Below are 25,647 nucleotides of genomic sequence, written 5' to 3' on the forward strand. Positions count from 1 at the left end.
TGAAGTGCAGTGACTTCAGCCCAGGCACCAACATTTGCATAACTGTGCTGCACAGTGCTGTACAGTGCTGCCTGGCTCCGGAGTCTGCTGTGTGGCTAGTGAGGTACTTGGGCTTCTGTGGCCTCCTGTGGCCTCTGAGCTGCTGTGGCTAAGCCTCTGCCGATATGCAGCACGGGCCTGTTTCGCTTCCAACCTCCCATTGCATCATTTCGCCCAGGCCCGTTGGTGGGGGTTTTTACCTCGGATATGGAGGGGCAGGCAGCTTTTATCGAGAGACAGTAGCCATATGTAGCTGCTGATAAATGCAGAATCTCGTCCATCGCCGACAATCGCTGGCCTGCGCATAGAGTTGGAAGGAATTTTCTGAACTCTGGGATTATCTCATCAAAGGCGTAAACGCCGCTCCCACCACGTTATTCTGTTTTGTACGTATTAAGGATAACTTAGTCCAATTGGAATAAAATCTCGGACGTGGATTCTATCAGAACTGCCGGAGCGCGACAGGTCACCGCAAAGCCAGAGATGTCTCTATCCAAAGTCAAACATATCATTCTGGTAGGTATTATGTTGCAACCAACTAAGATCGGTGGACTTCGGCTAATCCAATCCACCACAGGTATTGTCCGGGAAGGGCGGTGTCGGCAAATCGTCTGTCACGACACAACTCGCCCTCTCGCTTTCCCTCGCCGGTCATTCGGTCGGTGTCCTCGATGTCGACTTGACCGGGCCCTCGATGCCGCGCATGTTCAATATTGAAGAAGCAAAAGTTACACAAGCCCCCGGTGGCTGGCTGCCGGTCACGGTTCACGAAGCAAACGCCGAAGCTGGTGTTGGAGAACTACGGTGCATGAGCCTGGGCTTCCTCCTCAAAGGTCGCGGCGACGCTGTGGTCTGGCGCGGCCCCAAGAAGACGGCCATGGTCCGCCAGTTCCTGTCCGACGTGCTTTGGGGAGACCTGGACTATCTGCTGATCGATACGCCGCCTGGGACATCGGATGAACACATCTCGCTAGCTGAAACCCTCTTGAAGGATGCGCGCCCCGGCCAGGTTGCGGGCGCTGTGGTGGTCACTACGCCCCAAGCGGTAGCTACCGCGGACGTACGAAAAGAGCTCAACTTTTGCTCCAAGACGGGCATACCTATCATTGGCGTTATCGAGAACATGGCCGGCTTCGTCTGCCCCAATTGTGCTGAGTGCACCAACATCTTTAGCAAGGGCGGTGGTGAGGTTATGGCGCAGGAATTCAGCGTACGCTTTCTAGGTGCCGTGCCCATCGATCCACAATTTGTCATGTTGGTCGAATCTGGAGCGCGGCCGGTCTACCCCGCGGGAACCATGGTGAACGGGAAGGACATATCAGGGGCCAATACTTCAACGGAGCAGGCCGCGGAAACATCAACCAGGAAAGACGCAGCGTTGCTGGCGGACAAGTATCGAGGCTGCTCACTAGAGCCCCTGTTCAACCAAATCACACGGGATATTGTGGCAGCCATCGGATGAAGCCAAGCCGAGCCAAGTCTCGGTTTCAACACAACAGCCCAACTTTACCGGGGCTGCCCATGCATGCGATGCGACATATGTTATCCAAGCAAACCACGACCGATGAGGCGATGCGCCAGCCCGCGAAGGCGGTAATCAGCAAGACACGACAATAGCCATTTGCAAGAGGGTGTGCTGGAACTCCGGTGTTAACTCTATCTGTCATGACTTTACAAGAGGTTCTGGCGAGATGCAGATCATGCAGACAGCCTAGCAACCTGGGTAGGCCTGCAGGGGCTTGAGGGCTTTTTTGGGTGCCGTCGTACACCCTCTCCTGTTTTGGGACCAAAGAAAACCGTTTCGATGCAACTGACACGGCATGCGGCTTGGGTGTCCAAGCCAATACGTAGTAGCACATGTCGCAGGTTCATGCTCCCAAGACTCGGCTGCTCGTTATGGACCACGGTTGGTTTGGGAGCACCTTCTTTCAACTCGTCGTCTGGTTGGTGCCCAAGCTCCACTGGCGGTGTAAGCTGGAATGAGGATGTACACTCCATCCCCAGCCGTGCAAGCGGCCAGCAGGCGTGTCATCATCTTGGCCTAGTGGTGGTTTAATCTAGATAGAAATATACCAGCTCCAACAAAGATAAGGTCGATGCACGGGAAACGACTTGGGTGATAGCTGCCAGCCCGATATTTCCCAGGTTGTGTTTGACGGATGCCAAGTCAGGGAGCTCGGCCACTCTGGATTATGTACCCATTCGTACCTGACAGAGGGCGTGCTGGGCGGCAGGCGGCTGGGGCAGCTATCGACGATGCGCCAAGAAGAACACACAAAAAAACCGCGACTCCACCCCGCCCTAAAATCTGCAAAGTGAAATGACCTCAGAGGCGCAGAGGCTCAGCGGCGGCTCAGAGAGGGAAAGGCGTCCCGCGGCGCCTTGGGAGCTGGCTGGCTGGCTGGAACTTGGGCGGAGGAAGTGAGGAGTCGCGCTGTTACTGCAAGGCCTGCAGGGCCTGCAGAGTGCCTAAAGTGCCTGCCCGCTTGCTGCTGGAGTGATTTTTAGTGACCTACCAACAGCCCAGGCCTCCCCCCACCCGCTGTTACGGCGCACATGCAGGCTGCCCATCCACACCCACCACCAAAAAGCTGATTTACTGCATCTGATTCGATTCGGCCAGGCACAAAATTCTGCCACAGTCGCGGAGGTGCTGAATCAAGAAAAACCTCTCGCTCCCCCGACCTAACTCTGCTTGACTCTTACCGACTCATCCAACTGCCCACCGCTCCTGCGCAGAACAAGCCATAAATTATTTCCGTGAGGACGGAACGAAAGAAACTCTGCCCGTTTGGTTCTCCGCCATTCACCTCTTCCCGCTACTGCTGTTGCATTACTTTGCCCAAACTCTATCCTCAGCAAGAGCCCCAGGTCTCAAGACCCTTCAACTCATTTTCTTTTCCCGTCTCTCCTCCTTCGGACGACAGACCCCGAATCCCTACCTACCCGCGACGACACGACTGCCGCTTCTCGTCTGCCGCCTCTGCTGCGAGCCCAAACGCTTGCTCCATCGTCCGACGAATCTGGATCGTCCATGTTTCTCAGGCAACACTCGAGCAGCTTGATCTGAACGATCCGAAACCTCTGGCCTGACCCTACGAATCAGGCGCATTGTCCTGCTGTCGTCGTAATCCCATCCCATCAGTTCTTCCATGAACCCGGCGGACCTGCTACGCTTCCTCTCCAAGCCCGCAAAGTACGTCGAAGATAAATAAGCGCCGTGGCATCCCGTCTATTTTGACTAACACTCGACACATAGGCCCCGATAACCCCAGTTTTCACCGTCCTTCTTCACGCCTCTCCGGTTTTTCTTACCAAACCAAACAACAACTACCCACCCCGACCACACCATCTTTGCAGATACCCTCGTCTGCCAGGCCCGATACTCCACCACAGGTATCGGTTTCTTGCACGAACGAGGCCCGGATATCAACGAGTCACAATTCCTTCATCACAGGTCTTCCTCCTCCCCCCGCGCGGCCGCCCTCCTTAACGTCCCTACGTGAGACGTTATAAAGCTATACATTTGCATTGCTGCTGGCGTAGCCAGCATCTGATCCCCACCCACCCACCTGTGGGCCTACTCTCTCAGACGAACGCCGCAAGGTTCGTTTGGGTGGCAGTCAGTGCTCCGCGGTCGCTGCAGTACCCGCCGCCAACCCCGTCCAGTCCATCATCGGCCCGGCTCGATCGATCGATCCTCACCGTAGGACCGCCCTAATTTGGAGGGAGAAAACAAAAAGAGTTTGTTTGGATATTTACGACTTGCACAGTCGCAGTACGGAGATGGTCGACTCTGAAGTCCCCACCAACCAAATCATCTCGCCGTCTGAGGATACACCTCAGTTGACGATCAATCATGAAGTCGCGGCAGATTTAGATTCGTCCAACGCCTTCGAGGGGCCCGAGAAGCTTCTTGAAGTCTGGTTCGCTCCTAGTGCCGACGCTCTTCCCCATGGAGTCAAGCCGGACGGCCTGAAGGCCGTGGCGTCCGACATCTGGGTCCCCATGTTGGACGAAGTCCACTGCAAGGTTCTCTCGACCATCAAGTCGGAGCACATCGACTCGTACCTGCTCTCCGAGTCCAGCATGTTTGTGTTCCCCACAAGCTGATTCTCAAGACTTGCGGCACCACCACGTTGCTCCGAGGCCTGCACAGCCTTCTTCGCATTGCCGCCGTCGAGGCTGGCTTCCCATTCCACAATGTGAAGAGCGGGGAGGACGAACACGTTGCGGCAACCCCCTACCGAGTGTTCTACAGCCGCAAGAACTTCCTCTACCCCGAGAAGCAACCGAGCCCCCACCGGAGCTGGAAGCAGGAGGTCGATTTCCTGGACGAGACATTTGAGCATGGTAGCGCGTACATGGTGGGCAAGATGAATGGAGATCACTGGTACCTCTACATCACCTCCCCACAGACCAACTCGCCACCTCGTACTCCCGAAGGCGATAAGGAGCCGCCTTTCCTGCCCAGCGGCTGGAAGATTCCTACTGGGCTGGCCACGGCCTTCAATGGCGCCCCTGAGAGTAACGACGAGACCCTCGAGATCCTGATGACTGATCTCGATCCTGAGAATGCAAAGCAGTTTTACTTGGATCACGTGAGTGCGGTCGCGCGCGCTGAGTGTCCTAAGCAGGTTCAGGAGGCACAGCAGGCTGCTGAGGAGAGTCTGGGCGACTTGTCAGCTAGTGTAGATACGCTTAAGACGACCAGCACAGCCGTCAGTCACACCGATGAGACATTCGATGCCGCTAGCTTGGACAGCAACTCTGATGGGAACGGTACCCACACCCCAATGTCTGAGCTGGCCGATATTAACCAAGCGACTGAGGGTCACGTGCTTGGCACCATTGTCTCGGATGCTTGCGGGCTCTCTGGTGTTTATCCGAAGGACAAGTATCCCGATGCTCGCATTGATGCCTACATGTTTGATCCATGTGGCTTCTCTGCCAACGGAGTCATTCCCTCCCCCCACAATGCCGAGGATGGCGAGAAGTCTACTCACTACTTCACCGTTCATGTAACCCCCGAGCCTCAGTGCTCGTACGCCTCTTTCGAGACCAACGTTCCTGGGGGACAAAAGGGCCGAGAGACGTCTGAGGTTATCGAACATGTGGTGGAGATCTTCAAGCCGGGCCATTTCAGTGTCACGCTGTTCGAGGCCAAGGGCGATGACGTTGCCAAGGGTGTGGCTCGCAACAAGCGTCTCGAGAAGATTCGGGGCTACCGCCGCATGGACCGAATCGTTCATGACTTTGAGGACTACGACCTGGTCTTCCGCTACTACGAACGTGACGACTGGGTCGGTGGGTCAGGCCTCCGGGTTGGTGAGGATATGTAAAAAGCCTGGTGCAACAGACAATATCTCACAGAGACAAAATGATTTCATTTCACACGCATGGATGATATTTTTTACGATCTCTTTTCTGTGGAATTGGTTTCCCCTTCGTTGATTTCGACGAATCTACAATCATTGGGTACGATCTTGGTATGATCTCGGCCTTGCACACGGCAAGCGACACTACGATATTGCTACATGACTCTTTTGGTCCATTCTTTTCAGCTATATACCTAGCTCTATCTAAAATGGCATATCTTAATCAACCAAACCTCTTTCGGTTCCGACTTCGTGACGGTGATGTCTTGGTTCAGCTTTTCTGCGTATATCGCAAACATGACTACGAGCATTATGAGATTGAACTTAGACAGTTAGCTAAAGGTACACGACATGGCCCAAGACTCGGGTATGTTATGCTATGACATCATGAGTGCTGTGGATGTCCAACGATGGATAGGGGTATACAGGAATTGAGCTCGGTAACCTTGTCAACGCTGCTGCTAGGTTGTTGCGCAAACAAGGATGGGCCAGCTTTCTGTGTCTTGGCTTTCACAGCCGCAATATGCCCAAGCCGAGCTTTTCTCGAACTATCTTCATTCTACAGTTACCGAGAGAAGAACAAGCATGTATCACACAAGATTCGCCTATCAACCTTCGTCCGAGGTGTGTGAATATAAAACACAGCGCGTCCGGCTCTGGCGTGGCACGATATACTGTTGCTTAATTTTACGAAACATCGTGGCTTTACCCACTCTCCGTCACTTGACTTGACCGAGGTGCTGTGCCCCCTCTTAGCTGAAAGGATCAAGACATTGTCGATATCGCATCCGTGTAGCAACCACCCCTCAATCTATCGTCGGGATGGTTGACGAGATCTCTTTGATTGAACGAGTTGAGGGCTTCTGTTAGGTGGGAGGAGGGAGCCGACTGAGCGACTACATAATGGATGAGGTTTGCAGATAGAAGTGCCATGTGGAAGAACAATCACAGTCCGTCTTTTATGATATCTCTTTTTCACCATTGCCCAACCACCGTCATATCTCCCGACCTCTGTCCTATCTCAGTCCGTCAACATGAAGCTCGCTCGCGTCCTGGCCATCCTTCTTCCCGGCTCCAGCTCCGGAGCTGCTGTGGCGATGACGATGGACAAGCTTCGTGGCAGAGCTGCTATTACAGAGGTTGTGGAGCTGTGTCCCAACCCCGGCTTCATGGGCATCAACGAAACCGTCACCTGCCTCAACTTCACCGATCCTGCTACGCCCAAGGGGTATGGGCAGAGAGACACATGCAGTAAGTTTGATTCATTCCGATCCATGGCGGTGTAAGGCAACGCCTCGTCATCGATTTTTGCTGATCCGGACGGATCTCTTTCTAACCCGCGGCTTTGAACAGTCAGCTTGGAGGGCTCCCCCTTGCATGTCGGAGCGCCTCAGGGAGTTTCGTCGGTCCGCATGTATGGCACCCTGAACTGTACGCTGTACAAGTATGTATTCCTTTCTCTTGGATCCCCTGTTCGGCGCTTTGTCTTTTCCTCTCCGGAGCCATCGGCGCTCGATTGAGGGAAGGCAGCAATGCCAGAGGAAGAGAGCAATGCAGTACCCATAATGGTTGAACCTATTTGACAGACTCTTGCTACAGGACCGAGAATTGCGAGCCCGACACGCCTGACAATGGCCATATCGTCCCTGATGGGGGCGAGAGCCGTCTGTTCGGGGGCGCCGGGCCGGATGATCCCAAAGCTATCGACGACAAGACTGTGGCTTTCAGGTGCCGAGATCCAGCGAAACCTGGGGTGCATAAGTACTCGTCCTCTGCTGCTGCGCCACTAGAATGAAGGTGTTGGGAAAGCGACGGCGCTGCCTTCGCATAACCCAACCGCCAGGGCGTCTCGTTTATTGTGTCTGCGTAACAGAGGAGACAGGAGAGGGTTGTCGATTGCAAGGAGGCGGGAACATTCTGACTCATGTATTCGTACTAAGCAAATCGAGAGGGTGGGATCGCGTGCAGGGCACTGTAGGGTTGCTGGCATGCTCGCATTGCCGCCCTCGACTGGTTCGCGCTGCTTCCAAGACCTGACTGAGAGTGGTCACTTTGGCCGAAATGATCAATATGCCGTTTACTTGATCTCTCCCAGGATCTTCTGGACTTCTGCCACATCTACCTCGTCGTTGCTTCCTCCTGTCAAGCAGGAAGAATGAACCCATGATTCTGTCCCGTCGCCATCTCTGCTCATACCAAGCTTTGATCGTAGTTCTCCCACATTGCTGCTCCGTACCCCGCCACCAGCGATGATCTCGATGCTGTCGCCAGCCTTTGCAATGATCCTTTTCAATGTGGCCATGTTCTGAGCCGCATTGCCGGGTCCGCCCGAGGTGAGAATGCCGTCGACGCCCATCTGAACAAGTGATGCCAATTCCTTCTCCCACTCTGGCACTACTGCCAAAGGTCCGTCGGTGGCGGCATCAGCCGCATCGTTGCAGCCCACAATGTCGTCGAATGCGCGATGAAAGACGGTCTTGTACGGCTTCGAGGCGGCTACCAGCTTCTGCACCGTCTCGGCCTGCAAGCCTACCCTCCCAGCACCCTCTGTCCCTGTCTTCATCAACGCGCCAAACACGAACCCATCACCCCTCTCGACCCGCATCGCGCCCGACGCCTCAAACGCCTCAATAGACCGCACCATCCCGTCGATCTCGGCATCCGAGTACAAGAAGTCTCGTTGCCCCGCAGGAGGACCCCGCGGCCGGATCATGACGCGCACAGGGACCTGCGCATCTTTGAGGCATGCCACATCCTCGACGCTGGGCGTCAGGCCGCCGGCCGGGTAGGACCCCGCGGCGTTGAGCTCGATGCGGGCAGCGCCGGCCGCGATGGCGGGGGACGCGGAGGCGGGGCCGAAAATGGGGATTTCGAGGCGCGTGGGCATCTTCTTATCCCGCATGTAGCAAACGGTGGCAGTGGATGATGCTGTAGTACAGAAAGGGCTGAAGCTGTGCTCAGCTGCTTACTTAATTATTCTTCCGTTTCGGTGCTCGCTCAGCTTAGCATTGGGAGAAGGGGCATGCCATGCTCGGAAACGTGATGTGTATTGGTGGTTGCGCCGAACGGAAGAGGTGGATACACTCTCCAATTGATGCGATTGACTGGATGACTAATCATCCATTCCCGCTGTCGTATGTCTCTAATCGGCTTTGTGGCAAGCTTGCCTCAACGGCAATGCAAAGGGATCAGCAGTTGGCTGAACAGATTGATAGGGCAATAGCTAAATCAACTTTGTACAGGTGCTTTGGCTTCCTTCCGCGGTTTAGAAGACCAAGACTCGCGCATCTGCTGCGGTTCAGACTCAAGCCCCCCGCCAAGCGAAAAGGGGCAAAGCTGCGTTCAACTGGTTGGTGCCATAACAGTTGGCCCATCTATTAGTTGGGGCTGTTGCATTGAAAGTAAATCTCATTACGTTCCAAGTGTCAATCGACATCAATTGATTGTAAGAGTGGCTGCCATTCAACACACGGCGCCAATGCACAAGATGGATGCCAGGACAAATCACTCGCTACAGCCGCATTTGGAGGCCCTAGATAGGCAATTTCTAGAAAATGCCAAGGCCAGAGATCCCATTGTTCCTATCTTTGGTCCCATACAGCTCCGTCAAAAGGTGAGACGTTGTCTCGGTGGCCTGTCCGAAGCACTTGCCGCCACCAATGCCGCCAATCAAGATGCTTCCCACGATATCCCTTGGGCGCCGAATATCATTCCAAGTCTCTGAAACAAGAGGAGAGGATCACTGGGTCGTCACTCCCTGGACCCGCCAACCCGGGTACCCTCTTCGCGAAGAGGTGGTTCGTCTTCGCTTGTCTTGTCACCATGCCACCATATTGTTCAGAGTAGGGTGAGAAGGGTCCTTCGCGGTGTCTCCCACGTGCTGTGCCTTGAATGCGTGCTCCTGGCAGGAGTGGGCACTCTCTCCATAGCGGAGATCCTTCGCCTGAGAGACCGCCGCCATCGGCCTGTGAGCTCTTCGTCGCTCGGATGCGGTAGATTGCCTGAAGTTGCGAATCATCAAGGCTCGTGTATGGCTCAATGATTGAGAGAATGCCACCGAGAACGTTGACGTTCTTGCAGACCTCCCCAATATGCCCCAGGATACTGGGGACTGGGGCATATTGGGAGGTCTTTGGGTGATGAAACCCTGAAGTTGTCTGGTGACGAATTGACACGCCGGCAACACAGACTATCAAAATCGAAGGTCAGTCTTTGGACCACATGACTCGGCGCATGCTGTTTTGTGGATGCATTTTACTTACCAAATCCTGAGCCGCCTACTTCGCGGCGCCCGCATGGACGTACTCGACAGAAGCGAACGCATTCATCCGCACTGAATTCAAGCAACACCTCGCGATGCTCATGGAATGTGAGCTTTCGGTGCTCGTAGGAAATAACGAACGTCCTTGATCTCGAGCCGGTGTCCCGTATGCAAGGGTGGTCCTGTACCTGCTGGACCGTTGGGCGTTGCGCTGGTGACTCCTCAAGACAGAACGCCACCAGACTCTTCTGCTCCGGCGAGCACTGGTCTCCTTCAAGTCGAGGGATGTGCTCTCGCAAGAAGCCACCAAATCGCGTCAAGCTCACGTTCACCCCAACGTTGGGCGGCAAGCCAGAAAGAAGCAAGGCCAGATGGAAATGACTGGGCTTGCCAATTGTCGCTTGGCCCCCAACCCAGAGCGCACGCCTTGCACACTCTCGGATCGGCTCGGTGGCACCTGGTGGAATTTGTCGCCCCGCGGTGACTGACCGATGTTCCGGCCGTGATGCCGACGCTTTGGTCCATACCTGTCTCCTCGGCCACGGTGATCTCGATCGTATGCATGTTCGTGATGAGGACGGTCTGAAATCTCTCATCCAATCAAGAAGGACAGTCGTCAAACCGAGATTTTCGTCATCCAGCCAAAGTCTAGTCCCATGCCGGTGGCAAGAATGGAGCTGATCATCAGACTCCGCATCTTGGTACTTTCAAACGCCATAGGCCAATACCTTCGCAGAATCTGAGAGTAGGCGGCGCAGTGGAAGGACTCGAGAACGGAACGATCGTTGTAGAGCTGAGCCAGCCCTGCCAATTGGGCAAAAGATCTCAATCTTGTGCTGACGATGGTTTCTTCAAGTTTCTGCCCTATCAATTTTCGATGGCCAAGTCTTGGCCTGCCATGGTGGCAAGGCCGGCCGTCCTTCGGGTGGAACGGCTAGTAGTACCGCCGGAAGCTTATCCAAACTCGGTCGTTTAGAGGAAGTAAAAGTCGTAACAAGGTCTCCGTTGGCAAGGGCCACCGAGACCAAGGTAGCTGGATGCCGAAACGAGATCCCTTGCCCTCCTCCGACTTTGAATGACTTTTCAGCCTGGCTTCGTCGTACTCTAGCCAGATATCCTGTATCGTGTCCAGAGCAATTTCCCTCACCGGCGGGTGCATCATGACCAGAAACAACAGCCTGGCGAGAGACAGCGTAATTATACTGGGATCACGACGCAACGACTTCACCCGGTTCAGAAGTGCAGCGCTGATTTCCGGTATCTCACTCAGGAACCGGATCAGCACCTTTCCGGGTGCCGATAGGTATGTTAGGGGTAGAAACAGAAAGCGAAAGTCTCCTCAGCCGTCTTCATCGTTCTGGGCGTTCTCGGTCGCCCTGTCCATCTTCTTAGCTCGGATCGGTCGTATAAGGTGACCTGATCGGCGTGGAACAGCTCGGGCTCAACTTCTTACAGCATCGGTTCCTATCGGGGGATCAAAGCTTCAGCATCTAAGGAAGGCAGCAGACGTGAAGTGTGGCTGCGGCGAGTCTTGGGTCGCTCTAAAGCGGCCCGGTCGAGCGTTGCGTCACTGTTCTCACTGGCCAAAGGCCAGTCTACCAATGAGCAGCCATGGTTGTGCTGGATGTTGAAGGTGGCCGGTCTCGCGAATATGGGATCTGTACCGACCCGATGGGCCGGTTGCCGCTGGGATTTGAGGTCGATCTTATTGCAGACGGAGAATGCGTTGAAGAAGCTTTCGCCCTGGAAGTGTCTTTCCGTAATACTCGCCGTCGTTTTTAGCGGTTCCCACGAGTCCATCTCCTCGAAGCCCGTTCTTGGCGATTGCGCCGGGCCTTTCGCGATGCTAGGTAGTCCAGAGGACCGCCTCCAGCGATTCCAAGTTCGGTTAGTGAAGCTGTCTGGTGACGAATTGGCATGCCTCTCCAGTCGGGACCAGGGTCCACACCACCCATTGGTCCTCCGCCGTGCTCGGCGCCAGCAACATGACGGAAATCAAAGGGGGGTGCTGATTCTGGTCTTGGGTGGCGACTCGGACGCGAACGGGAAGAATGATCCGGCGCTGCTGAAGACCTGGGCATCATCATGCTCACATCAGTGCTGCCGAGTCGGGATGATGACGCCGAACGACGGTGCGTCGGGTCTACCTTTTGGCAGGGCTTGCAAGTGACTTTCCATCGGCTGTCAGGGTGCCCTCGAAGGGGTAACCGCCGTGGTAGTTAATGCCATCGGCACGCGGCTTCTTCTCCTTCTTGTTTCCTTGCTCTGTTGGGAACCATACTGAGGGTGGGTTGTCCTCTGCTTGGTTGGGTGTATCGGCTCGGTGACTGTGGCGCTCAATGCAATGGCCGTGGCTAACCCCGAAGACTTTGACGGCCAGCCCGTCTGAGATCTCGAGGTAGCCTTTGCCTTCGCCCTCGCCGAGAGCAGGGCCCGGAGCCAAGGTTTCATGGCTGGAAGAGCCCGACACCACTGACGGGCCTGGTGCGCCCCTGACGTCCAGGCTTCTGGCGCTGGATCGCGTCGCTGGAGATCCAGCGCCAGAAGCAATTCGCCATGGACGGGAAAATGTAGTGAGGATGCAGAGTCAGGACTCTAGTCATGCAAGCCTTCGCCCAGCCTTGTCGTCATGACTGTCTTGGCTGCCTTCTTCGAACAAGGCTTTCTCTTCCTCGTCGCCTTGGGGATACATAGGAGTATGTCCGTGGCATGTCCAGCACCATGTATCCTTCTGCATGACAAACAAGATTCGACCCTGCGGCTTCAACTTGCTAACCCAAGCAGTATGACCGAGTGCATTGAACTAAAACGGCCGTGACAGGGTAAGCTACAGGGTAGCGTAAAAGCGCGGATCCAAGACACCAACTGCCACATCCATCGAGTCCAATCCTTTACAAGGAAACCCGCACGTATCCTTGGCCTCTGAAAGCGGCTTATGGACAGATATATGGTAGGGGACGAATTTGCCTAGAACGAACTTTCAAACGGATCTTGCTCTCCTGCCGTTGGACAACCGCTTCCAGAGGAGCAAGGGACGTTTCCAACCGCTGAACCACGTTCTGTCCAAACCCTTATAACAAAATCTGTATTTTGGTAAGCATAAGCTCATTCAAAGAAGTAAACTAAACTCCAACATTTTCCACTTACTTGTTTTTAGGGGATGATGTCGCTGCGCTCACGCTCGAGCTCTCGCGTTTAATTGCGTTGAAGTTGAGGGTCTCAAAGGTCTCCAGGTAGGGCGTCCAGTCCATGGAGCTTGGCCAGCTGCTTGCTTTCGCTGTCATACAGATCGACAAATCAGTCTGGATGCCGTCGCCCAGGTCTTCTTGTCACATTGGCTCGACGGTGCCATCTAGTAACAAAAGCAGCAAAAGTGTATCTTCTTGGGTGCTTCTCCTTGATCAGCCGCAATGATCGAATGTCCTCGGAGACCATGATACTCAACGAACTGCATCCATTTCCGACAGGTGGATCTTGACGTAGGTAATTTCACCAAAGCCCTGGAAGAAAGAACGAAGTTCTTCCTCGGTGGCATAGCCAGACAGGCCTCCGTCGACGATGGTGATGTTGTCCGGGTCGATGAATTGATTCATGGCCATTGGATTGGATTGAATGGCTAGACACGGACGTGCGATCGTTGGTGGAGCGAGGAACCTGTAGCGTATCCTCGAGAGGAAACTGTACTTGGGCTACTGCTGCTGAACCATTCATTGATTGTTCATGCCGCCCGGGGACTGCGTGCCATCTTGAGGAGGCATCATGGCCGGACTGCTAGCATCCCACAACTTAGAATGGTCCATTGCCTCTGGGAAAACGTCTTCTTTGCCAGCTGTGCTGACGCACTTACTTCCTTCCGTAAGAAGAGCTGTTGTGGCAAGTGTCGCATCCCCAGATCCTATGCAGTTCGCCCGAGCCTCGTCAACACCGCCGACGTAGTTGCGCAAGATGAAGGTCCCTCGAGGCAGGTTAGTAAATAAAGCCGATTAAGATGTAAAGGGGAAACAGGTCAACTCACGATTGGCTCGAACTCTCTCGACGCGGCAAGGACGACCTTGAAACATTGTTCCAGCACCATTGGCCATTGGCCATTAGCCATGGTAGTTGAAGCGTCTCTATCATTCTACGAATATAAAGTCAGTCCTCAGATCAGAAGTATTACTCGACAGAGAGATGGCTCACCGTGTATTGACAGAAGGCACATGGCATGTTCTTCTTGTCTCGGCGAATGTTCACGAAGACTGCACCCCACTCGCCGAACTTGCCAGCTTCTGGCCAGTCCCCTTTCCAGCGGGAGACGAAGAGCTCTGCACCTCAATGCGCATGTTGGTGCTGTCAGTCGCTGTCAAGGAGGCTTCCTGCATACAGTGCCATCTTCCTGCGTTGTTTTCGACGGTTCCCTCAGGTCCATTTACTCAAACTTCGTTCCTTCCTGGGGGCGCGAGCAAAATAACCTGTCGTGCACTGGCAAAGGGCGTACGGCATGTTCTTCTTGCCGCGGCGGATCATCTTCTTCCAGTCTACCAAGCGGTCGAAGTGCTTGGTGATCATGGTGTTGAGGTGACCGTTGACGCAACTCTTTGCCATTCAGTACTCGGTCATGGCGAGGGCCGGTGAAGTTGCGAAAGTTGTGCTGGTCTCCGGGACCGGCAGCGTGCTTACACCATACAAGGCATGGATCAGAACGCCGTGAGCCATAACTCGATCGCGTTCGCGTTCCGCTCCTCCATGGAACCTGAGTCTCGACCCCGTTCTCGTCTCGTTCTCCGCCTTTCTCGAGCTCCGCGGCCGCAAGGCTTCAACCGGCGTGCTTCCCTAGGGAGAAAGAGAAAGCTATTTCCAGAGTGTGGCAGCTGGCACGTAACTCCGCCTTCCATCTCTTCTTTGATCAGATGACCGTTCTTGCCCCAGATCTTGGCCATCTCTTACAGCAGTGGAAGGTACGCTGACTGCAAATGTTGTAGGTACCCATCCCAAGGGATCTCTGCTAGTGAACCTTGTCGACCTTCTGAAGTGCTGAAGTGGCAGCCTTCTTCTTGCGCCCACAAAGGAGAAGAATCTGTAACGCTCGAGGGATCTCACACCTACGTGTACAAGGAAATACGTATCCCGCAATACCTCGTAGCTCACATCAAAAGTCTTCACCACAGTGTCTTGATATCATATCAACCCGAGGCAATAACTTGTGCATCGTCTTCTCCATAACATGTACGAAACCATGTAATACGAGCGAAACATGGGGAGGAGGGTAGTTGTGCCTCCTGCCATCCGCCACGAACAAGCAGGATGGGGAGGAGGGTAGTCCGGGGGTGTTTCCTCCCGAAATCCACACGCTCGCTGTTGATCTCAACATCAAGCTCGTACTAGAACTCGTACTTCTTCTCTTGGTTCCTTCGACTGGAGAAGCCAACAGCAACTGCCATGAAGACTTGTGCATGTGACTCGACATGCTGACGAAATCAAGTTTGGTCGTTGGTATTGTTTCTGTGACCAAAGAGGCGGAGGAGTTGCTGCTGATCACCTCGATGCCGACGTTCTGACGCCGCGGGGAGTATAAGAAGTGCATTTCTGATCCCACGAAGTTAGTGACGGTGGAGACGAAAAGCGCAGTTGCAGGCACTTACAAACACACAGCCACCCCCATGAATGCCGTGAGAATCAGCGATGTCACGGCTGACCTCTTCAAGTCTGCCAATGGCGCCATCCTGTTCCAAGACTTTTCAAAATCTCGCCGATGGTGACTTATCCGCCCTCCCACCCAAAGTCACCACCTAGTCCAGTTTTTCTTTTTTTTTTTTTTTTTTTTTTTTTTTTTTCTTTTCACTGTTTCCACTCTTCTTTGGAACTATCCATCCCCTATCTGGCCTCACTCCTTCAGGAAGCGTCCTTCCTCGTACCATATCAAGACAACCATGTCTTCCCGCCCTTCTGCTTGCTAGGCTCAACAGCTCCGTGAGCAGGCGGCCTTTGTGGCCACCAGCCTAATCTCTGCCACCTCTTGTGGCCCGGCGTCGACGAGCTGTCGGGCGCTCGGCAGGGACAGGAGCCGGACGGGGAGGTCGTTCCAGCCGCGCTGGGATGTCGTCGGAGTCGCTGGTCGAACTCTCGTCGGGGTCGACTTGGTTGACCTCCCAGAGGTTCTGGTTGGCCGTCCGAGAGGGAGTGGCGCGACCGGCCCGCCCCGTGCGCCCTTGTCGACCTCGGGGTCGCGTCTGGGCTCTAGTCCTCCCAAGCCGTGCCTCGGGGAGAGTGAGGTCACGAGCAATGGGAGGCTCGGCCCACTGTGCCGAAGAGGCGGCCGTGGTTTCAGTGGCCGTGGAAGGCACACTGGTCGGAGTCGTGACCGGGACCGAAGGAGCTGCCGCCAAGGAAGGCGCACCGGCGAAAGGGGTCGTCGTTGGCAAGGCTGCAATTTGTGCCTGTCGTTTCTGCTCGAATGTCGCTGGCACTCCCAAGCTTTGCCGACCACTTCGTCGTGAGCGTGCAGTCGGCCAAGGGGCCCGATCAGAGGAACTTGGCGGCTGTCGAGGGAAGGGTTCGCCGGCTTGGGGACGGGTGCCGGGAAAGCGGCCGGGGACGGTGCGCGGGAAGGAGCCGTGGAAGGAGCCGGGAAGGGTGCCATACAGCTCTGCGCCGCTTGGGACCGAGGCGCCAGCTCCAGTGACTGGGCGCACCTGGCCCGAGACGCCGCTGAAGCCGGCAGCAGCGCGAGGAGAAGCAGGTCCTCGGGACGGTCTTACCTAGAGACCGCCCGATTCACTGCTCTCCCCGGCTGGTGAGCTTTGCTCGGCCTCAGCAGCTTGGGCGCGAGCCGGAGCAGCCGGAAGTGCTTGTCGACGGCCTGCACGGCCCGAAGCCACCCCCTGCACCGTCGGAGAGGCAGTTGCTACCGCTTCGGAGTGAGCGGCAGCCGGTGCAGAGGGCGGCATAGAAGAACCGGCAGGGACAGCTGCGGCCCGTCTTTGGCCAGGTGCGTTGGCCCCGTTGTGGTAGGGGTTTGGCGCTCCTGCAACATTCTTTGTTAGGTTTGTGAACGGATCGGCGACAAGATGAAACATATACTTACTGGCCCGGCGAAAGAATCGAGACAAGTGCGGCTCGGCATTTGGGGACCTTGTCCCGATCTGTACATTCAAGAAGAAGTGCTCGGCTTACACAGTAGTCAGTACACGAAAGAAAGAAAGGATACATGGGCCATCAATACTTACAGAGCACCAGCCCGCTGTACTGGCGCCGGCCATTGCGGCCGAAGTGGTTGGCCATGCGTTGGGCCAACTCATTCCAGGTGACTTCCTCGTTGGCTTCGAACAAACCAACTCGGCCGCTGGAGTAGGGCGCCGCCTCGCGCCAGAAGTAGGCCTCCTCGGCATCGGACCAGCTCTTGCCAACCATCTTGTTGGTCTGTGTGGTGATCTATGGAAGAAGGCAATTAAGTTAGCAAGAAAGTAGTCGAAACTTGCCAACATACAATCCAGTTATGTAAGAAATATGAAATCAAGTGATGTTAAGGGTTGGCGACGATGTATATATAACCTTGCAAGGCTATACAGAGTGTGTACTACCAAGCCGCGATGGCAAGGGCAACAGCGCTGAGGAGGAAGAGGAGGATGGTGAATGGGTAGATGGATGCGAGTAAGGTGAAAGATGATGTTGGTGGGTGAGGTGAGGGACGATGAGAGATGGGAATGTCACATAATAATAAACTAACCTGGTGATGTGTGTGTGGTGTGGCGTGGGTATGGTGTCTGCTTGTGTTAACTGTCAGCCGGTCTGGCAGAGAGTAACAAGTGTTTGCAGTTTGTGAAAGAGTGTGAGTAGGAAGGAGAAGGGTAGGGACGAAAAAGAAAGAAGTTGAGGGGAGGTACCAAAGGTTATTGTGAAAGATGCTATGGCTAAGTAGCAACTTCCGAAAAAAAGACGAAGAGGATGCTGTAGTCATGTAGCAACTTCGGAAAAAAAGTAGAAGAAGATGTGGTGACCAAAGGCTGTGTGAGGGTTGAAGGAAGTGAGTAACTGTTTGGTTGCTCCTTCCAGTAGGTGCTTTGGGTAGGTATGGGACTGGGTGGGTAAACAATCGGCGAGGTGTTGAATTACTCTGGTTGGGGGCGATTGTCAAGTGTGTAGGTAAGAGAAATTTTTGACTTAGTGGCAGTTGCTGCCAGGACGCTTAGGAGGTGTTTGAGGTTCGGGTAGGAAAATATGGAAGAAGCAAGGAAAGGGAAGAAAACACTTACTGCTCCGATACCTTCTGCCTCTCTATGGCCTCGCGGCAATGCAGTTCGCAAAGTATCAATCTCTGCTGTCGTAGGAACTCTGGTGACGGCGCGTACTCAGGACGTCAAAGCAGAGCCTCACACGCCTTGGAGCTGGGGAGTTATGCGGCCCTATGTGCGATCAAGCGGGCAAGCGGGCAATGGTGGCGCCCAGCGTCGCAAGACGGTAGGAATGAAACCGATATGCGAGCGACGAGAAAGGCCGGATGCGGGAGAGGTGCGTCCTAGGTGCCTTCTGGGAAGACCGAAGGTGATGTGTGTGCAATCTCTCGGTGCATGCTCCGTTGCTGGTGGATGGTCCAGGTAACCTGGTCTCAGATCGACGACCAAGGAAACGCTTCTTACCGTGGGTGACTTTGCAGATACTTCTCGACGAAGTCCAGCTTGTGCTCTGCTCAAGATGTGCGAGTGAGGTAGGGAGGGCTGGGAGATAACTGTGTTTCGACCAGTCGAACTACTAGCAAGGTATGGACAGCCGTGGCAGCCATGGGAAGTCACTGACAAGAAGAAACTATTTCGTGTGTCCGGAACTTGGGTGAACTGGTTGGTGGGATGGAGGGAAGGAAAACCCAAAATAGCAAAAAGGGAAGCGAGACTAAATAGGTCGAGAGCCGAGCTACTAGTCAAGCAATTGAGGTAGCTGCGGGAAGTAACTGATGACGAGTAACTGACGAGAAGAAGTTTTTCTTGAGGGAATATTCTTTTGTCTGGAACTTGTGTGAAAAATGCAGTTGTATCTGGTGGTTGGGTGAACTGAATAGTTGGATGGAGAGAAGGGAAAAGCAAAATGGCAGATGGAAAGTGAGAATTTATAGGTAGAGACTCGTAGCCTGGTCTCAGTCTCGCGGGTGTCAGTACAGCTGAACTCGATCCAGAGTACCTACTGCGTGACAATATACCAACCCGCGTGAGATTAACGCACCAGAGAAGAGATGAGACGTTTTGCAGAAACTGAAGGGCTATAACGTCAGGATGAAATGAGGTGTGGTGTACTTGAGCTATCAGGGCACGAGGTTGCGCCAAGAGAAGGTTGAATGTATGATGTACAGAGGTGGATGTGTTGAGAACTGCGTGAATAGTGCGAAAGTGAAGTAATGCGTATGCGATCAGAAGGTGTTGGGAAGAGTGAAGTAGAACCAGTATGGGAGCGGTAGGTGACCAGAAACGGGGCAGTTCGTCGTTGCCTGTGGCATTGTTTATGACATTGACACTATTCGATGCGTGGTCCGCAATTAGGGCTTGGATGACTTCCTCAGTGCAGTAAATAATTGAATAAACCACGATCTGTTGACGAGATGTAGATTGGGGTGTGCTTTTTGGTCAAGATATACCACTGTGGTGACTTATGCGCAGAGTGACAGACCCCGGATGAACGTAAGAATTGCCAGTTTTTACTCAGAATAGCATGGAAAGATTACTTCGTGATGCTTATGACTCAACCTCTTCAGTTCCATAGCATATGTTAACCCAAATCTTCGGCCGCACAGCATAAGACTGGCTGTAGGCTAATAATAGCTGACGAGTGAGGTTGGACGAGACTGAGCGACTTGAAGTCCGTGTGAGATGATATGTACATAGACCTCGTGGAAAACAGCTGTATGTCTTCATTGAATAGGCACTGTATCTCTATGTAGCACTCAGATGCGTGGTCACCAGAGCTGAGATGAGATGCATGTATTACCCGATGAAGGACACATGGGATGGATCCAAGCCCAAAATCTGGCAGTGTTTGGCGGACGGGGCCTCGAATGGCCAGAAAGCGACTTTGGATATTGTTCAGAACTCACTTATGGCAGGGCCACTGCATCCAGGATTGTTCCTTGCCTCCGGCTAATGGCCAGACGTGGGGCGAGTGAGAAGAAGCGAGTGTTGTTAAACCGGGAGAAAGGTGATCCAGTTGTCATTATGCGGCCTCGGTGATGATAGCAAGCATTGGTTCCGTATCAAGTAACAGATTCATGTATCTAACTACTATGGAAGATGTGCAGTAATGTAATGGATTCATGGCCACGTACGACGAGACATGCGGAAGTGCCTTTCAGCCAGAACAGACTGTGGAGAGCAATACGGTCAATTGGCCTTGACGGCGTTCCAAACCAACGACCAGAATGAATCAAACGAGTTCGAATCGAAGGCACAAGACCCAGCATTCATCCTGGCTTGGAAAAGACCCGTAATTGCTGCGTTCTGGGAGCAGGCATACCAAGTAGTGCAAAATCCGATGATACCCACGAAAGGGGTAATATGCCGTAGGTTAATCAAGTAAGTTGCTCTGGCCCAACGTTCAGGGACAGATAGAAGCTGCCGCATGCTTCGATAATGATGTTTGCCAGATCATAATACCAGCATAAAATGTGTGGAAAGACTGACAAGTTGTTGGAACGGTCGACGGCAAATGGTTTCCAACCGCAGTGCAGGTCCGCATAAGGCACTGGGATTTTACAGGCCACCAACCAGTTCTATGCTGAGCATCAAATTGAACAACCTCCAAGAAGATGGATACCTATACTACAAGTAATTTGACGTTTCTCATCCCGTTTCGTTGAAGATGACGATAAATCAGTTGCTGAGCCACACAGCCTTTGCTCTATTCCTACCACTTGGTCAATAGGCTACGACGGTGTGGAGCAAACATGCCAAAGAAAACCTCTTGGACACATACGTTAGAAAAGGTGTTAGGCCGAGCTTTTGATTCCGCCTTATTGGCAGACTTCTTGAACCCCATCTTGGCAAGCAGGCCCTTCAACAGTAATGATGGTTTAGGTGGATGTGGCATTTGAATCTCAGTTAGAGGCAAGAGGTGCTACTTCTGCCATGCTTCCCACCAGAAACTACCTACTCTAATGCGGCCAAAAGCAAGACCTGTTTGCTTTGGCAAGTAGATGAGGTGCCTCTGACAGCTTGAATCCATCACTCGAATGGACTCTTAGGCCCTGGTGCCTTGACACCGCGAGCCATCAAGAACGCAGCAAGACGATACTCAAACTTGGCAAACTGGTAGGCAAGTCGATTAGTCCATGTACGAAAAGGTGCGATAGTGTCGTTACGTAGTAGGAAAGAAAGGAAGAGTGACATACTATGCTCTTGCGGCTCAAGGGGGCCACGCCGTCCTTAACCCACATGCCCCAGCTGCCCATCATGTTGGCCAGCATCATGTCCGTCATGAGGCGGTCTCCTACGATGGCGACCTGGCTGGGATGCGTGACGCCAGTCTCGGGGTGCTTCTGGAAGTAGGCCATGATCTCGTCCTTGCAGCCGGGCTTCTTGGCACGGTGGGACAGGACGACGGCGCCGGTGGTCGCCTCCAGCTCCGTAGCCAGCTTGCCATCCCGGTCGTGCGACATGGCTCCGGCCGTGTTGGAGACGATCAGGAGTTTGCGACCGGGATACTCCTTTTGCAGTTGCCGAAACCGCTCCTGGAAACCAGCATCCCAAATCAATGCCTGAAGGTCTATCGGATATTCCGGGTCCAAAGCGGGCCAGGCAGCACAGGGAGAAGGAGGAGCAAACTCACGACATAAGGGGGATGTATTTGGTTGGTCTCGGGGTAGGCAAAGCAGTCATCTTTGTCTAAGACTACAGCTTTGATCTCCACCTTCTTGCCATGGCTCTCGAAGGCCCTATCAAGCGGCACGGGGATTTCATTGAAGGTTGAGACTGTGACATGAGGAAGACATAGCGACGGCTTGGTCAATAGTTTGAAGACATTGAGAGCCCCTGAGAGGTTGAGGTTCATCGCCGACGTTGGGTTTTGCGTGGGGTCAGCCCACTTGCCTCCTCCTGCCTACCGGAGGGAATAGCGGGTTGGCTGGTGTATTATGGATTGCAGTATGCCTGATGGTAGGCGTGGCAGTAGGTAAAGTGTGAAAGTCACTATCTTGATCTTCGTTGGTGCGAAGAAGCAATTGATAGGTTCAATCTTTAGACCCGACTGCTGGGCATGCCAGCATCATCACATCTGCAAGCCAGCAGAGAAGCTTGTTCTGGGCGCCCATGGCAACTTTTTAGTGGGGTCACACGGTTGTTGCTGGGGAGCTACAGGCGGTTTAGGTACTTTAGCCCGGTAGCTGGGTAAGCTGCAGCACTTGCTGCACCTTGACGCGACGACGCGTGAACTTCCATTGACCTCGGGCGATAATTGTATTTTGGGCAACTTTGCGACACCGACTTGTTTTTGACATTGCCTGTATCGTATATTCACCAACAGACAGCATTGGCTCTCAAATCCCATACTGCACTCGTAGCCTTGTTTAACCAAACGCCAATTGCCGCCTACCGTGCTGCCGAGAACCTTTAGTATCGAAGAGCACCACCATCACCTAATGGCGCCACGCCGCAAAGCGGACGCTCCTGAGCCGCCAAAAGCTGCGCCCGTGAGGCAATCCACTCGGAAAAGGGCAACAACAAAGGCCGAAGAGCCTACCAACGAAGCGGCAGACGAAGACAAGGCCGCGCACCCATCACCAGCAAAGCGGCCCCGAGGAAGGCCCACGGCGGCCTCGAAGCTCCAGAACGGCGCAAGCCAGAAGAAGTTCATCTACGATGTGCCCTCGGACGACGATGCGGTTGGCGGAGAAGGGGGTTCAAATAAAGATAAGGATCAAGCGGAGAAGGCCCACGTCGGCGATGAGGAAGAAGAAGCAGAGGAGGTAGCGACGACTCCGAAACGCAAGGTCAAGACCACGACGAGCCCAGTGAAGGCATCGGGGACGAAGAATATCATAACACCCTCGAGGGCAACTCGGTTCACGGGCGGTGAGACCCCGCAATGGCGACGAAATGACCGCTCCGCGCGCAAAAAGAGTGCTAGGGCCTTGATTGAGCGTGTGGTGGCCGGCGACGCCAGCGACGAGGACGAGCAAGAAGAGCTGGCGCAGGAGATTTACGACTCGAGTCAGGATGAAGACGAGGAAGAGGAAGAGCTAGGAGAGGGGCCCGAGGGCAGGGCCCGAGAGATTGACGAGTCTGAGGCTGCAGCGGCGTCGCCGTCCAAGAAGCCTCGAGGTCGCCAGAAAAAGGAGACAGCGCTGAAACAAAAGGGGCGGGCACGCAAGAAGTCGCCGACACCCCCGAGGGACCTGCCACCGTACGAGTTATACTTTGCACAGAACCGACCTGGCGCCGCGAAGACATCAAGCAACACACTTGCGTCGCTCGAGTTACTCACGCACGAAGAATACTTCTCCATATTGCACCAACACAAAGAGCACCATGCTGGGGACATCGAGTATCTTCAGTCATGGCACACCGAGTCCTTTCCCCAGTGGTCCTTTGAGCTATCGGAAGGGTTCAGCATATGTCTATACGGCTACGGCTCCAAACGGCCACTCCTACATAAATTCGCCAAGTTCCTCTATGACGAAACACCCGACCACCAGACTAGCAAGATCGTCATCATCAATGGCTATGTTCGCTCAACTTCGATCCGCGAGATGCTCGGTACTATCGCCAGCGCCGTCGATCCGTCCCATAGACTACCTGCCGGCAACCCCTCCGTCATGTTGGACAGCCTGAAAGCCCTCCTTTCTTCTCATGATATCGACATTACCGTTATTATCAACTCCGTCGATGCCGTCCCGCTACGCAGAGCCGGCACGCAAACCATTCTCGCCCAGCTAGCATCGCACCCGCAAATCCAGCTGATCTGCTCCGCGGATACCCCTGATTTCTCCTTACTCTGGGATAGCGGCGTCCGATCCGCCTTCAACTTCGTCTTCCACGACTGTACCACCTTTGCGCCATTTACAGTGGAGATCGACGTGGTGGACGACGTACATGAGCTTCTGGGCCGCAAGGCCCGGCGCGTCGGCGGCAAGGAGGGTGTCACTTACGTCTTGCGCAGTTTGCCCGAGAACGCCAAGAACCTGTTCCGCCTGCTCGTCACCGAAGTGCTAATGGCGATCGACGATGAGGGTGTGAGCGGGGGAGAAAACCCTGGTGTTGAGTACCGCATATTGTACAACAAGGCGGTCGAGGAGTTCATCTGCAGTTCGGAGATGGCTTTCCGTACACTGCTCAAAGAGTAAGAAAATCCCCAAACAGCTAAAAAAAAAACGAGACATGAAGTAATGACAGCTAACGCGGAATTATAGGTTCCACGACCATCAAATGATTACGAGCCGCAAAGACGTGTTGGGCACAGAACTATTAAGCTTGCCTTTCCGCAGAGAAGAGCTGGAGGCTATTTTGGAAGATCTCATGGCTTAACTACATATATAAATACATAGGATGGCGATGATGCTGTACAAACACATGTACAAGAAGGCCTAGTGTGCCGCATGGGTGGTATTGTTTAGATTATAGAGAGCAAGACCAATTAATGATACCCCTTAGCCTGTCTCCGGAATTTCCTCGCTCTTCTCGTCTAGCTCGGCCCACTTTGTCTTTCCATCTGTAATATCTAGGCAGCGCCTTGAGTAGAAGATATGCATTCTAACTCGTCATATTAGCTTCATATATTTACGATCAAGGAAATGGTGTACTCGAAGTACGTACGTTGGCTGGAAGTCCTTCTTGGCCTTCTCACTCTTGAACTTAATGATGGCGGGGAACATCAACACCATGTTCCGCCCCTCGTCCATGATGGGCGCATGGCAGTACGCGCAGCTGACCTTGCAGGGCAGGTCATGGTACGTGTGCTTCTTCTGGGCGTGGTAGAAGGCCAGGCCCTTGGCGCCGTTCTCGAAGTGCAGGTCTTCCTTCTGGAAGATGGCGGCCCACTGGAACGGTGCGCCTGAGAAGAGTCGTATTAGTATCTGTATACTCTCGCATTGCATAAATCAACATAGGCTTTGGTAGGGAAGAGAATTACCATGTAAGCTCTGGCAATCTGTACAGTGACAGTACTTGGACGCCAGCGGCTTCTCCCGGCTCAACCAATACTTGATGCGGCCGCAGTTACATTGAGCTTCGTGATGCTTCGTGGCGTGCTCGTTCTTTCCCTCGGTGCGGTAAGGCGGTTGGTCGCGCCACTCGCAGCCCTCCTTGCTCTTCTCGGCCTCCTCGTCCTCGTGCGTCGTGGTGGTGTCGTGCAAACCGGTGCTCTCGTGGTTGGTGCCGTTGGGGTACGGGTCCTTCTTATCTTCACCCGTCGTCTCGGTCGACTCCGACGTCAGCTCGTGCGGCTCCCGCAGGTCGTGGTCGTGCTGCTTCTTCTGCTTCTTGGAGGGGGATTGGGGGTCGGATTTCGAGACTTTGGCGGACATGGCGGCGGCGGTGGTGGTGCTGAAGGGGTGTGAGGTTGTGTAGTACGGATGGCTATGGTTATAAGTCACAGAAAGAGAAGGGCCTATGGGGGAATTCGGCTGTTTGTTAAGAAACAGTGCAGCAAGAGAAGCTTGACTGTATTCGTGCTGGTGACAGTGACGTATTGTGGTAGTATAGCGACTTGTTAGAGTTCTCAGACTGTTCCTACTAGTAGAGAACATGTTGCATTTTCAAGGAGGAAAGCTATTGAGAAATCCTACTGGAAGGGGCATACTGTCCTTAAGGATTTCCAATGAGCCCGATCAAAGTTTCACCTTCTGAACTCCATGAAAAGCAAAGAAATGCAAGCAAAATCGTACAGTAACACCCTAGATATGCGCATCACATTCGGGAATGAAAAAAAACATAAGTCTAAGATGTGTGCGTGTAATCCATTTTAGCGTGTTCGGCCCCTTGGAGCAGCTTCGCCGGGGTCCCACTCCTTCATACTATC

The 25,647-nt window shown here is 53.9% G+C and overlaps 12 protein-coding genes across 12 annotated transcripts; 6 read left to right on the top strand and 6 right to left on the bottom strand.

The window, feature by feature from the left end:
• Positions 1-522: 522 nt before the first annotated feature.
• Positions 523-1,501, top strand: PG986_004352 (uncharacterized protein; the record flags this gene model as incomplete). The annotated part of the gene is made up of 2 exons (XM_066840574.1): positions 523-555; positions 617-1,501. 2 exons carry the CDS (start codon positions 523-525, stop codon positions 1,499-1,501), a joined length of 918 nt encoding a protein of 305 aa, XP_066703201.1.
• A 2,324-nt stretch (positions 1,502-3,825) lies between these two features.
• Positions 3,826-5,381, top strand: PG986_004353 (s-adenosylmethionine decarboxylase proenzyme; the record flags this gene model as incomplete). The annotated part of the gene is made up of 2 exons (XM_066840575.1): positions 3,826-4,130; positions 4,199-5,381. The coding sequence occupies 2 exons, from the start codon at positions 3,826-3,828 to the stop codon at positions 5,379-5,381; spliced, it is 1,488 nt and encodes a 495-aa protein (XP_066703202.1).
• A 1,070-nt stretch (positions 5,382-6,451) lies between these two features.
• Positions 6,452-7,212, top strand: PG986_004354 (uncharacterized protein; the record flags this gene model as incomplete). The annotated part of the gene is made up of 3 exons (XM_066840576.1): positions 6,452-6,668; positions 6,771-6,861; positions 7,017-7,212. 3 exons carry the CDS (start codon positions 6,452-6,454, stop codon positions 7,210-7,212), a joined length of 504 nt encoding a protein of 167 aa, XP_066703203.1.
• A 282-nt stretch (positions 7,213-7,494) lies between these two features.
• Positions 7,495-8,304, bottom strand: PG986_004355 (CutC family protein; the record flags this gene model as incomplete). Its single annotated transcript, XM_066840577.1, has 1 exon — positions 7,495-8,304. One exon carries the CDS (start codon positions 8,302-8,304, stop codon positions 7,495-7,497), a length of 810 nt encoding a protein of 269 aa, XP_066703204.1.
• An 820-nt stretch (positions 8,305-9,124) lies between these two features.
• Positions 9,125-10,242, bottom strand: PG986_004356 (serine threonine protein; the record flags this gene model as incomplete). Its single annotated transcript, XM_066840578.1, has 3 exons — positions 9,125-9,606; positions 9,680-10,162; positions 10,206-10,242. The coding sequence occupies 3 exons, from the start codon at positions 10,240-10,242 to the stop codon at positions 9,125-9,127; spliced, it is 1,002 nt and encodes a 333-aa protein (XP_066703205.1).
• Positions 10,243-10,838: 596 nt separating this feature from the next.
• Positions 10,839-11,848, top strand: PG986_004357 (uncharacterized protein; the record flags this gene model as incomplete). Its single annotated transcript, XM_066840579.1, has 2 exons — positions 10,839-10,981; positions 11,134-11,848. The coding sequence occupies 2 exons, from the start codon at positions 10,839-10,841 to the stop codon at positions 11,846-11,848; spliced, it is 858 nt and encodes a 285-aa protein (XP_066703206.1).
• PG986_004358 (RNA-binding domain-containing protein) lies at positions 11,822-13,271 on the bottom strand (the record flags this gene model as incomplete). Its single annotated transcript, XM_066840580.1, has 3 exons — positions 11,822-12,191; positions 12,826-12,980; positions 13,128-13,271. 3 exons carry the CDS (start codon positions 13,269-13,271, stop codon positions 11,822-11,824), a joined length of 669 nt encoding a protein of 222 aa, XP_066703207.1.
• Positions 13,272-13,623: 352 nt separating this feature from the next.
• On the top strand, positions 13,624-14,292 carry PG986_004359 (uncharacterized protein; the record flags this gene model as incomplete). Its single annotated transcript, XM_066840581.1, has 2 exons — positions 13,624-13,643; positions 13,824-14,292. The coding sequence occupies 2 exons, from the start codon at positions 13,624-13,626 to the stop codon at positions 14,290-14,292; spliced, it is 489 nt and encodes a 162-aa protein (XP_066703208.1).
• A 1,364-nt stretch (positions 14,293-15,656) lies between these two features.
• PG986_004360 (uncharacterized protein) lies at positions 15,657-17,067 on the bottom strand (the record flags this gene model as incomplete). The annotated part of the gene is made up of 4 exons (XM_066840582.1): positions 15,657-16,415; positions 16,566-16,681; positions 16,742-16,825; positions 16,884-17,067. The coding sequence occupies 4 exons, from the start codon at positions 17,065-17,067 to the stop codon at positions 15,657-15,659; spliced, it is 1,143 nt and encodes a 380-aa protein (XP_066703209.1).
• Positions 17,068-20,858: 3,791 nt separating this feature from the next.
• On the bottom strand, positions 20,859-21,684 carry PG986_004361 (HAD superfamily phosphatase; the record flags this gene model as incomplete). Its single annotated transcript, XM_066840583.1, has 3 exons — positions 20,859-20,942; positions 21,026-21,391; positions 21,463-21,684. The coding sequence occupies 3 exons, from the start codon at positions 21,682-21,684 to the stop codon at positions 20,859-20,861; spliced, it is 672 nt and encodes a 223-aa protein (XP_066703210.1).
• Positions 21,685-22,270: 586 nt separating this feature from the next.
• PG986_004362 (uncharacterized protein) lies at positions 22,271-24,155 on the top strand (the record flags this gene model as incomplete). Its single annotated transcript, XM_066840584.1, has 2 exons — positions 22,271-23,970; positions 24,041-24,155. The coding sequence occupies 2 exons, from the start codon at positions 22,271-22,273 to the stop codon at positions 24,153-24,155; spliced, it is 1,815 nt and encodes a 604-aa protein (XP_066703211.1).
• Positions 24,156-24,277: 122 nt separating this feature from the next.
• On the bottom strand, positions 24,278-25,153 carry PG986_004363 (uncharacterized protein; the record flags this gene model as incomplete). Its single annotated transcript, XM_066840585.1, has 3 exons — positions 24,278-24,359; positions 24,444-24,681; positions 24,760-25,153. 3 exons carry the CDS (start codon positions 25,151-25,153, stop codon positions 24,278-24,280), a joined length of 714 nt encoding a protein of 237 aa, XP_066703212.1.
• Between the last annotated feature and the right edge of the window lie 494 nt (positions 25,154-25,647).

This window comes from Apiospora aurea, assembly GCF_038362705.1.
Source record: "Apiospora aurea strain CBS 24483 chromosome Unknown utg000003l_segment0_segment0, whole genome shotgun sequence".
Taxonomy (NCBI): Eukaryota; Fungi; Ascomycota; class Sordariomycetes; order Amphisphaeriales; family Apiosporaceae; genus Apiospora; species Apiospora aurea.